The following is a 12,064-nucleotide window of genomic DNA, read 5'->3' as shown; positions in this document are numbered from 1 at the left end:
GACTGAAGTATCCTTCAGCTAACCACTAACAGATCATATGCAGGGCACACAGAGAAACATGTGGAGGTATGAAAGTTTGCAGTATAACAATAAACATTCATGGATGGTCATATGAAAACACAAACTGCTTTTGCCAGTGACACGCCATAATATTTTCCTACAGCTTTCACACAGCAACTGGTCATCCCGCTATGAGATCATCTGATGATGCCAGAATCTAGTGTGACGGACATTGACAATTGTTTTCAACACAACAGAGCACTATCACGGCCCTCTTCCAGTTAAGTAGCACTATGCTACCTGTGTGTATGAGCAAACATATTGTGCTATAGAATGCTATATCATTGCACTGTAATGCATTGTAAGGCTAATGTGAAAACATTTTGAAATCTTGTAATGTATTCCAATAACTGCCTAACCTGTTGACTTAACCGGTATTTCAATGAGTGTTCTAAAAAGGGTCTGAATGCATCAAAAGCGAACACAATTATGACTGGGCTTTGATGGAAGCAGCATTTCTTTAGCATGAATACACAAGAAAGCAATCTATTGAGGACATGCACAAAAGCAAACGACATCCTTCGCTGATTTGAGGTGGAATCGAATTGTGAAACACCAAAGCCGATCAGGGACAAAATATAAAAAAATCTGCAAGGCTGCAAGAGCATTCAAGGTAGAATCGTTGTTGGGAGAATGTTCCAAAAGAAGCTGATAAATGTCTTCCTCAGCTTGTTTAAGCCAGTTAACACTGTAGGACGACAAATATTTTATATTACTTTACATTACATTGCTTGGTGTGATACTTCTTACTGTTATCAACTACACAAAATGTATTATTAAATGTTATTATCGTTTAGCTGACTTGGACTGACTCTTCCACACATTCATTTAAACGCAGTCCTCACTAGTTTGCCCTATTTCATGGACTGTGGACCTCTAATGTTTATTTCATGTTTAGAAGGCTCTAATAATGTTAAAACCCGTATTTAAAAAGTTGTGAACAGGTTTTCTATGCTCTAACTACAAAAACATTCCATTTATGACTAAGGAATCCTACTTCGAGGAAGTTCAATTATCACGCTAGGCCCTGAAACAATTACTGGTAACTGTGATAAACAAGGGATTTACCGTACAGCTTTTTCCGACGCTGCCACGGCTTTAAAAAAAAACATTTGTTCATCGATCGTCTTACATTATCATTTATTAGTGCTGAGAATCTACTCACTTTATACTTTAAAATGCATTTAATAAGTGTTTAATACTGTTTAATTCTGGAACGGAACCCCACAAAAAGCGGGGACAAACTGTACACTGTGGCCGACGCAATCAGTGCCATATATCACATACAACAACGTAACATTAAAGAGTGGAAAAGGAGGGCACAAACGTTAGCAACACTGGCAGAGCTATATGAGCTACAGTGCTAACATTACACTCACATTTTAACGGCAACAGCTTGCTAGGTTAGCCTATTCGCTGGACAAAAACAACATGGTCAAACTCTCACGTTTGTAGATGACTGAAGGGCAGACTGGAGTGCGCTCCAGCGGCAAGCCTCACGTGAGGATTACGTACACAGTAAATGCATGAAGAAAGCAACACTTCATCGCTTTCTCTTCCAATGCGCACCGGGCGGGAATTCGGAAGCGGAGTTACGGTGCATACAGACGAAAAAAAACAGCATGAGTGGGACAGCACTTTCATCACAGAGAGCAGTCATCTTTCCTGCAACGCTCCAGTAGCCATCTGATAACATACTGCAGCTAATTGAGGCATGGCTCCACAACAAAAGTTCCTCCTTCACTAAAAGTGCTACGTCGTTTCTGCGTGCTCCCAAATCCACACTGAGTCTGTACTCACCACGTACGGAGCCCCAAATTTTGCCCACGTTTTTGCAAGTAGACAGTACGCACATACGAGTACTACGGCTTTTTTTAAAATAAACTTTATTCATAACAACTACCGACCAGCATACAAACCCAGTGAGGATTTCCCTTACAGATAATGACAGCTGTACTTGTTTCATCCTCGTACTCGGCAAAAATGGTATCCGGCTCATCCCTACTTAACACTGCATGGGGTCAGGCATGGCACGTCCGACATAACATAGTGAAAGTTCTTCTCCCATTCCGGAAGTGGTAAGTTTTTGACTTCTTACGTTGTCCTTCTTCCCCAATCCATTTGAAATGTTTTAGGTTTTAGTTTAGAATAAATAAATTGGAGGCTTGGTAGTTAGCTCGGTATGCTATGCTTAAAGCGGCGGCCGTCTCTTGTGTCCCTGCAGTGATCCCGTAGCCTGCACATAACAGTGTTAATGTGACTATAGGGATGCTATGTCATGTCTACAGGGATCTAATAATGGTAAAAAACATATTTAGAAAGGTCATAAACAGGTTTTCTATGCGCTAACTACCAAATAACCGTAATAAACAAGGGACAGCTGTACATGGGGCGGGCTCATCTAGCTAGGGGCAGGTCAGAGGTGGTATCATGTCCATCAGAAGGAGGTTTTAACTTCATGATGTTATGAACACATTAAAAGAGAGCGTTTGAATGCCTCATCTCACAAAGGTGGAGCAAAGAATCTCACCTTTGGTGCTGATAGACAGACTCTAAGGACTCATATTACTCATCATTACTGAAAAGTGCATAGAGCCTAATAGTGGACCTTTAATGTTCGATGCTTTCACTGTAGTTTTGATTTACTGTGGGTGTTTTGTATTGTCAGTGGGTGTGTTGTTTGTCTAGATACCTGTGTATATACTGGTATGTTATCCATGAGTGTATTTTGGGGACTTTTTATCCGTATTTGGAAGAGGCCTGATGCTGATTTCCTAAATATTCAAATATTTAAAGGCCCAGCAGCCAGTAACAGAAGGTGATGTCCTCAGGTGGACAGTCAAACATGCCAGAAGGACAAAATGCCAGGAATGAAACACAGGGGGGTTGTACTTTGTGCACTCAGTGTAGATAAACAGATCCTAAATGAGAAAACCGGAGGAGTCCTTTCAAAGGCAGAGTTCCTCGCACAGAGCTCGACACTCTGGGCCATCATTCCAAAGTCAACATGCTACGTCTCAGTCCTCAGGAATTTTTCATGAGCCACCACTTATCTTGTCATATCACATTTCTCACGCCAGCTTTTCGGGAGAGAACAGAAAAGACACCTCCAGGGCAAACGATTCTCTTTTAATCAAATCACTCTCCGCATGGCCCGAGGAGATCTTTGCACGCCTTGTCTTCACAGTCGGTGGCACACGGTCCGCTATAACGCACACATCAAAAACAAACATCCAACGTGAAAAGAATGGCCGCTCTCGGGAAAGTAAAAGTCATCTGAAAGCACTCAGAAATAAAGTAAGGAACAAAGTGGTGTCTTGGAGTTTCTAGCGAGCAACTTTATGGCAGGAGGGAGCTATAAAAGGTAAATGACACCACATAAGCTCCAAGCTCCCAGCTGAGCCATTGGCTTACAACTCTACTGCTGTTTGTGAGGCAGCTCCTGTGTTTCTGTTCTTTGAATCACATCCCAGCTTCTGCTGGACAGCATATGGATTAGCATTGAAAGGCCTTTTCACTAGCCACTGGACCAATTCCACGCAGTGGATGTGTTTATTTCACACTTTACACGCTAATTAATTGTGGATAAACTCAATTAAAGCAGCCTCTCCATGGCCCCCCCATGCAGTTGTGATGTGTAATTGACCTTTAGGTCAGTGTACAATCCATGCGACTAAAAGACACTGGGAGCTAACAATGTCGTACAAATATGCTTTGAAAGTGATGGAGTTTGAATCGCCGTCTTTCAGTCTTTCAAACGTTCAACGAGCACCAAATAATATTTGGGTTTTTCTTTGGCTTTCTCGTGACACTTATTCCAAGACAAGACAGCCACAGCTACAGCAAAGGGTGTCAAAGGGTGGATCATGTCATCAATTGGGAAAGGACGATGAGTGAGGCCGCTGCCAAGACCCAGCTACTACATGTAACGGCAAACCAATGTCAGGCCTGGATTGGACATGCCAGGTGATTTTTTCCCCTGATGTTTGGCAAGGGAAAATATCCACTGTGACGTCGACAAGAATCTCTGGCCAACTTCAGAAGAGAGAGACGATGCCAATGATAAGTAACAATGTTACAATATTGTTTTTCTTTGCACATTTTTACACATTTTTTACACTGTTTCACATACTTTTATGGCTACTTTTTTGGATGTATGGCTACTTTTTTGCCAATCCTCAAACAGACATGTTACTATTGTATTTCAGACATAAATTTCACATTTTGTTCAATGATTCTCTATTGTTTTGGACCACAAAAAGAACCTTATTGAAATATGCATCGAGTGTTATTTGCAGTAATGTGGGACTGACAAAACAAGTTATCACTGGAGCTATTGGTATATTGTGTGTGGGTGATCTAAAATAGTGTTCCTAAAGTATTTCATGAGAGGTGAGTCATTTAAACCAAAGATTCAGAAGTGCAGGTTCTCTTCAATGGTATGATACACAATGCAAGGCTTTGAACAAATGGTTGGGCTGTGTTACAAGTGCTGACTGTAATGAGGTTTGTACGTAGATTTTTGAAAGTTGAGCAAGAACTTCTGAGGTCAGCGTCGAAGTGATTGTAAAAAAGCTGGAAAATGAGAAACAGCCAGGAAAGAAGAGCAAAATATGTTAGTTTTCCGGTGAAAGCGGGAGAGTTGCCAGGTACGTCACTTTCAAACCAGTAAAAACTCCACCGTCACCTTACGACTCATCACTTTGTTGTTGTTTGTTACGTTTTAAATTGGTTGGATTCTTTTTGCACTTGTGTGACAATTGAGAATTTTCAAAATTGAAATGCGTGAGATGCATCTAACTGTGGATAAACCCAAGGCCGATGTTGTCCTCACGACTGCTCAGATCTCCGTTTGTGGATCTCTGTGTGGAGTCTGCATGTTCTCCCGTGCATGCGTGGGTTTATTCACGCCGGCACACATTCCCACATTCCCAAAACATGCACGTTAGGTTAATGAGAGACTCTAAATTGTCCATTTACGTGAATGTGAGCGTGAATGGTTGTTTGTACATAAGTGCCCTGCGATTGGTTGACGTCCAGTGCAGAGAATACCTTGCATCTCGCCCAAAGTCACCTGGGATAGGCTCCAGCGCAACCGTGACCCTAATCGAGGACAAGCGGTATAAAAATCGGACAGATGGATGGATGAACCCCATTAAAGCAGCTTCTCCAGGGCTCCCCCACAGTGTAATTGGCTTTTAAGTCACTCTCGTACAAACAATCCATAGTCAACATGCTACAAAAAGACATCAAATGCTAACAATGTTGTATAGAAGTCGGGAAAAATATGCCTCGAAAGTCTTAGAGAAGATTGAGAGCTCAGTTCATCAAAGGATCAACTCCGTATGGCTTTTTCACGATACTTATTCAAAAAGAAAATAATTTGGAAGTTACGTGAAGGTGGTGGGTTGAGAGTCAAACCAGAAAGAATCAAGTGTCACTGTACGCATTGTCACATTTTTGTTGTTTTTTACGTCTTATTTTTGCACTTGTGTGACCGTAAAGAAACATTCCTATTCTTCTTTTTTTTTTTTTGAGAAAGTTAATGTTACCAAAAACTCCTTGTTGACCTAATTTATTACATTAAAAATGAATGACCTTCACATCATGCCACAGTTAAGAGTGAGTGTGTTTTTTGGTGGACAACTTATTTTTACACTTGTATGACTGTTAAGGATGTTAAAATATAACTTTTAAAATGCGTTATTAAAAGTTTTATGGGTTTTTATATGGACAGCTTTTATGATTGTTGGCCACAGTTTGACCCTGGAATGGATTACTGTATTTCGCTTTTCATCAGTCACTATGGGAACAATTGTTTTGAGCAAATAGGAGTTCAACTAGCTTCCCTGAAGTGATTTTATTGGACATCAGTGCTAACAGTTTATATAACATCGTTTGACCATTTTAGTATCACTCCATGTGCATGTACACTGTTACTATGCTAGCTAACATACCATCAGAGGTGTCCTGGCTGGTCCACTCATATTAGCATAGACCAGTAGTTCTCAAATATAATAAATAAATAAGCTCAAATATTTTCTGTCATGCACCCCCTAACGAGACAGAATTTTTCACCCCTCCCCCAGATTTGAAATACTTTTTTATTTATTTACTCTATCTGGACAAACCAACTGTATGAGTTGCTGGCATCAGTATCGTTCAAGCATGAATAAAGGCACTAACAGACATGCCAACCTTGAAGAAATTTTGTGAGTAGTTCCCCTGCCTCTGACGCCCCCCGTCCAACCCCAACACTTCAGAGCGCCCCTCCCACCAGGAAAACCCGCCCCACTATCTGATAAGCACTGGCACAGACTGCTGAAGGATAAGATCCGCACTCACCTTAGCAACCTAATGCAGCAAAACCAATTACTATAACAATTATCATCCTTAATTGTAACATGAGCACAAAGGCCAGCACAACATGTGATTTGTCTTAATATTACAGTATAGACCCCTAAAGTATCTGCCATATGTGTGGTGGTATTTATTGTGAGCTGATTTTTTAAGCCATTTCATCATCAAATTACGATATACTGTGTCTTTAAGGCCACCCATTGTTCCAGATGAAAATGCTAGGAATCACAAGCGTGTCTTGCAGGGATAACCATAAAATGTCAACTCTGATGGTGCTAGAGAGGCGCTGGGTATGCTCATGTGCAAGACCAACGTTCCCCGTCCTCCCGATTCTTTTCTAGGAAAGCATGATCATATTTGGATTGAAACTGCAAGGCCACATTAAGGCAGCGTGTGTAAGTACACATATCGGGTGACACTTTAAACACAGGCTGTAGTCTGATTGTAATCTGATTAACTCAGTCATCAGCAAAACTACCGGCCACAGAGACAAATACTATCTTTTAGCCCTTTTAAACTCTCCAGAGATAAAAATCTATGTGATACTATGAGAGTGAAAACATCATAAAGGCTGCTGTCATAACAGCCGTTAAAGCCTGCTGATTAGCGTCGGCTGTTTATTTAAGGTAGCGAGGAGCGTGTTTTAAAGTGCATTCACAGGAAATTAAAGTCTAAGTGAATGAGAAGATTTAGTTTCTTCAAGTTTTGCTGCGGCGCTACCAAAAGCCTAATTATATCTATTAGGTGTTTATTGTTTCACATTATTAACGTCTGGCCCCCGTGCTTACTTAAAATTAAGAACTCAGACTTGCAATTTGTTTTAAGTGCTCGGTCTGGTGTCTTGTTCAGACATTTTTCCATCTTAGCCGTCAGGTGTGTGACCCCCCTCTACTCCCTACTCCCTCTTCTCAAAATATTACCTTTTCTGTCACGGCCAAGACGCACTGTCGGCCACCTGAGACATTATTGGGGCCAAATGGATTCAGAGGCGACCCTCCCCTGGATAGGATGGATACATATGCTGCAAGAATGTTGCTTTGAAATCACACTGTCTGGATAAAATAAATGTGCTTTTTTTCTTTTCTTCCTTCCCTGCATGTCTCACATACTTGTATTCACTCGTGCATTGCTGAGGTTTTAACTTCACAGCAGAGCCTTGTGAAAGGTGTGCAAACATGAGGCAATTTGTGATATCTCACCAAAGTCATTTTAAGAAATGACAACAATTAGGGGCCGCACAGTGGCTGTAGCATGTCAGGAGATCGGGAAGACCTGGGTTCGAATCTCCGTTGGGCATCTCTGTGTGGAGCTTGCATGTTCTCCCTGTGTGTGCGTGGGTTTTCTGCGGGTACTCCGGCTTCCTCCCACATTCCAAAAACATGCATTTTAGCTTAATAGGTATGAATGTGAGCATGGATGGTTGTTTGTCTACTTGTGCCCTGCGATTGGCTGGCGACCAGTCCAGTGTGTACCCCGCCTCTCGCCCGGTCAGTTGGGATAGGCTCCAGCATACCCCGGCGACCCTAATGAGGATAAGCGGCATAGAAAATAGAAGGATGGATGGACAACAATTAGCCTACAAAAAGCATCCCGCTGGGAGTTAATTCTTCCGCACCAGTTCTCATGTTCTTTTGTAACACAGTGCGTGACTATTATCATTGTTCATGCAGTCATTGGGCAGTCTACATGTTTATCAATATACACAGTCCAACTGATTGGTCATGGTGTCACTCAGGGGTTAGCCTGTGTACAAGTTTAGATCTTTATGGTTGCACGTTATGCCCAGCTAACATTATTAGCAATTTTTTTCAATCATTGTTGATGCAGTCATTGGGCGGTCTACATGTCAATCATTATACAAAGCACCAGTGATTGGTCAGTGTGTGGTACACCGTCACAGTTATGTTTATTTTAGCACATGACGTCCGATAAGCCCCCGCACTGTCACTGTCTGTTTTTTTTTCCATCATCGTTCATGCAGTCAGGCAACATGTTGACCATTACAGCAGCAACAATGTTGTGGTGTATGTGCATTAGCCTCCGCGTCAGTTTGCATGTTTATAGTAATACATAATGCGCAGCAAATGGAACATTTTTGTCAGTCATTGGGTGATCACCAATTGCTGCAGCGCCGGTCAGTGTGTGGTATACTGTGTCAACGATGAGCCAAATGTAATACATTGTGGCTTTTTCAGTCACTCTTTGTGGAGTTATCAGTCAGTCCTCAAGTTCATTCGTGTCCCAGCACCACTGATACAGCATGATGTTAGTCTCCACACCAGGGTACGTCTTTATGATAACATATCGGACCCGATGAGGACCTGCACAGTCTGACTGTATCATCATTAACAGTTTTTCAGTCACTCGACATGCAATCATTGGTCAGTCGACATGTCAGTCATTATACGCAGCATCAGGTGATTGGTGATCATGCACTCCATTTTAAACAGGAAGAAAGGGGTATGAAAGTCCTAAGAGCAGGCAGACTGGAAAGGATGGAGTCATGACGGCGCATGAGAGTGTTCTGGTACTTGGACAGTCATCACAGGAAGCCGGCAGGAGGTACGAAGAGGAGTTGGCGGAGTCAGACCGGAGCACCACTAAGCAGCCTTTCTCTTCATTAGCAGCCTCTCTAAGGGGGGCCGGCTGCCGGTGCCTTCAGCGGCCCACCTGTCCAGCAGATTATTGAACCGACTAACCAGCGGTTACGCACACACTTCTCTCTCGTCTCATGATTCACCAAGTACCGCGGGAATCACGACCGGACTGACAACCTCCACTTTTTTTGCCTCTGACCTCACGCCCCTGTGTGATTGGCTGAAGCCGAGCATCTTTTTCTGTCTTTTTCATCATTAGCATATTTTAATTCACATTTGAATGAAATGTGTTCCTTGCTAGGTCGATTTAGGTTTAAAAATATGTTATTTTACTTGATGTTTGACATTGTCTAATAGCATCAACATCGTTCAACGGATTCCTACTCAGTGAAAGAGCAAAATGGGTGCCTAGTTTAGGAGGTGTAAACAAAGGGGAACTATTGCACTGTTTCTGCAATAAGAACAACAAAAGGGTGTGTTTGTAGGGTACCTGGCGGTCGCATTGATATGCCGTGTTGTATTAACCAGCATTACAGTTCACGTTTTGAAATACACACACAATTTCCGGCAGTTTAACTCCGCTCGTGATTCACTCTCGTGATTCAAATCTCACACACTCCAAACACCTGCTCGAGCGAAGCAGTGTTTTTTGTGGTGAGGAAAATGCTTCTTACCTGCTGCTCCTGCTGCCATAGTGTAGAGAGCAGCACAGAGATAAAAGTAATGAAATGACACTACTGGAATGTAAATTGGCATTCTTCACCAGCAGCACCGGCCTTACTGAACATCCCCAGCTCACACACACACGCACGCACATGCACACAGACCAGGCCACAAACACTGTGCAAGAGACACACACTCACTGATGAATGTGTGAAGGTACTTTAGTGGGGCTTTCAAGTGGGGGCCATTCATCTCGCACTGTTTCGTTATTTCTGCTCCCGCCTTCCTCTTAGCTGTCTCTTATAATGTACTACATGGACATGGCGTTTGTGTCTCAAAGTATGTGTATGTGTGTGTGTATGCATGTGTGTCTTGCTACTTGTGTTACAGATTGCATGAGCTTTATACTATAAAACAGCATCATCACCTTCCTAGTGCAGATACTAAAATATTTTGGCCAAAAACCACCATGACTATTTCAACAAATCACCAAAACAAACTAAAAAGTGTAACATGAAAGATATCTGGTCCAAAAATTAGGCCTAGGTTTAGGCCTGGAAAAATGTCACTATGAGCAAGAAAATTTGAACTACAAGAATTCAACACATGTTAGTAGCAGGTCTCTGAAATTATTCATGAGTATAAAGTTGTTAAAATATCCAAACTTCAATCAAAAGAATTAAATTCAATTAAATTGTAGAACTGTCACTCTTGCTGTTAAAAAAAGCCACTTTTTGTTTGTGTTTTGCATTTAATAAAGAGTAAGGAACTGACTGCCGATTCACTATGAGGCAAAACAAGCATTTCTTTCCTTTTTCTAGGGTGTGTGTTTGATTGTTGTTTTTTTTATCAAGTGTCACTCATTTATACCATGTTGCAGGACAACATTAAGCGTACAATAAACCACTCTGTATTTGTTCTAAATGATTAATTGGGAAAGAAAAATAATATTTACCATGGTTGCATGTTGCATCTGACAGAACCCCGAGAACTCCTGGCACTTTTTTTGCAAAACTTGGCTCCCTCCAAAAAAGTCTGCTTTCGCCCTCAAGCGGGGGACTCAGCTCCTCGCCGTGTGCTCCGTGAATCTCTCAGCGTTCGATTCTAAAACTTCTCTCTCGGCTCGTTGACACTTTTTGGGGTAGATGATTACAGATGATTGTCACTCTTTTTGGTTTCGAGGGTGCTCGCTTCTGCTTCTTCTCCTGCAGCAAGCGCGTCAAGGCAGGTTTGGAAAGTCAGATGGTGACGCGCAATCACGACGTCCCCTTCTTCTTTTCCCTCTAAATGAGTCAACAAGCTCAAACTGTCTGTCCTACCTTGAGAAAAAGCTACAAGGAAGGAAGAACGAAAAACGCCTCCCTGCCTACTTACTCCCCCGGACGGTTCCCCGTCTGCACGCCGGTTCGGGTCTTTGCAGAGAAGGTGTCCGTCTGAGTTCAGTAGCCGTGGGCTGTGTTGACTTTCTCCTGGTTGATGACTTGATTGGTGTCATGAAGAAGTGTGGCGTCTTTGTGCAACAACAAAAATACACCCAAAAACGACTTGTTGCGACCAGAGAGTCAAAATATTCGGAACGTCTCTCACTATGACATATTGCTGCTTTACTGCCAATCAAAAGTGATCATTATTATTATTATTATTACATTGTTATTAGAATGGGAGGTGTGCCTAATGTTGCGGCCAGGCGATGAAATAAGCGGCGGGACAAAGGTTAAAAACCCTAATAATCATGATAAATACTAATTACTGAGTAAACATATCGATGAAAACAACAACAGTAAATAAATGAGCCATGATATATATGTATTATTATTATTATTATATTTTGTAAAACACACTATAATTTTTTTAAGTTTATTTACACATGTTTAATTCACAATAAAAGTGTTGCTCTGTATGAAATAGAAAAGATCGAAAGAAGAAACTTTGCCATTTGGAGCCAAAGAAAGGTGACAGGAACTAATTAAAGGACAACTGCACGTTTTTGGAATTTTCCCCATCATCCACAAACCTTATGTGAGACATGAACACTTTCTCTTTTCTGTGCATTCTAAAGATATAAAAACAGATTTTAAAAAAGGGACAGCTCAGTACTGCATGTAATGGGACACGCCTATGCCGCCTACAAAGGCCGCTATTAAAACACCTCCAAAGACCTCCAGCAACGGTTTATGGTTTTATATACATGCTGTGACCATGTAGTAACAGGTACATTCATGATAACATGTAACACCATTCTAAGCATTACTGGAACTTTGAAGTACTCGGCGCATTGATTTCACATAGCAATATAAAAGAATACCTACACTGAGCGTTAAGTTTTCCAAAAAAACACAGCAGCAGTGGTGTCAGCTCACTATGATATGTAGCCTTGCCTTTTT

At 41.7% G+C, this 12,064-nt stretch overlaps 2 protein-coding genes across 2 annotated transcripts in view; one reads left to right on the top strand and one right to left on the bottom strand.

Annotated features, from left to right (window-relative positions):
* bnc2 (basonuclin 2) overlaps positions 1–11,122 on the bottom strand; it is a 221,872-nt gene extending 210,750 nt beyond the window's left edge. Inside the window, exon 1 of the mRNA XM_054778865.1 lies at positions 10,636–11,122. Within this exon, the coding sequence (XP_054634840.1) occupies positions 10,636–10,653 (18 nt within the window). The 5' untranslated portion in view covers positions 10,654–11,122. The remainder of the gene's footprint in view (positions 1–10,635) is intronic.
* cntln (centlein, centrosomal protein) overlaps positions 2,060–12,064 on the top strand; it is a 185,409-nt gene continuing 175,404 nt past the window's right edge. The window contains exon 1 of the mRNA XM_054778873.1: positions 2,060–2,138. The gene's annotated coding sequence lies outside the window, so the exon portion shown is untranslated. The remainder of the gene's footprint in view (positions 2,139–12,064) is intronic.

Source organism: Dunckerocampus dactyliophorus, chromosome 6 (genome assembly GCF_027744805.1).
Source record: "Dunckerocampus dactyliophorus isolate RoL2022-P2 chromosome 6, RoL_Ddac_1.1, whole genome shotgun sequence".
Classification (NCBI taxonomy): Eukaryota; Metazoa; Chordata; class Actinopteri; order Syngnathiformes; family Syngnathidae; genus Dunckerocampus; species Dunckerocampus dactyliophorus.
This window is presented reverse-complemented; position numbering and strand designations above follow the sequence as displayed.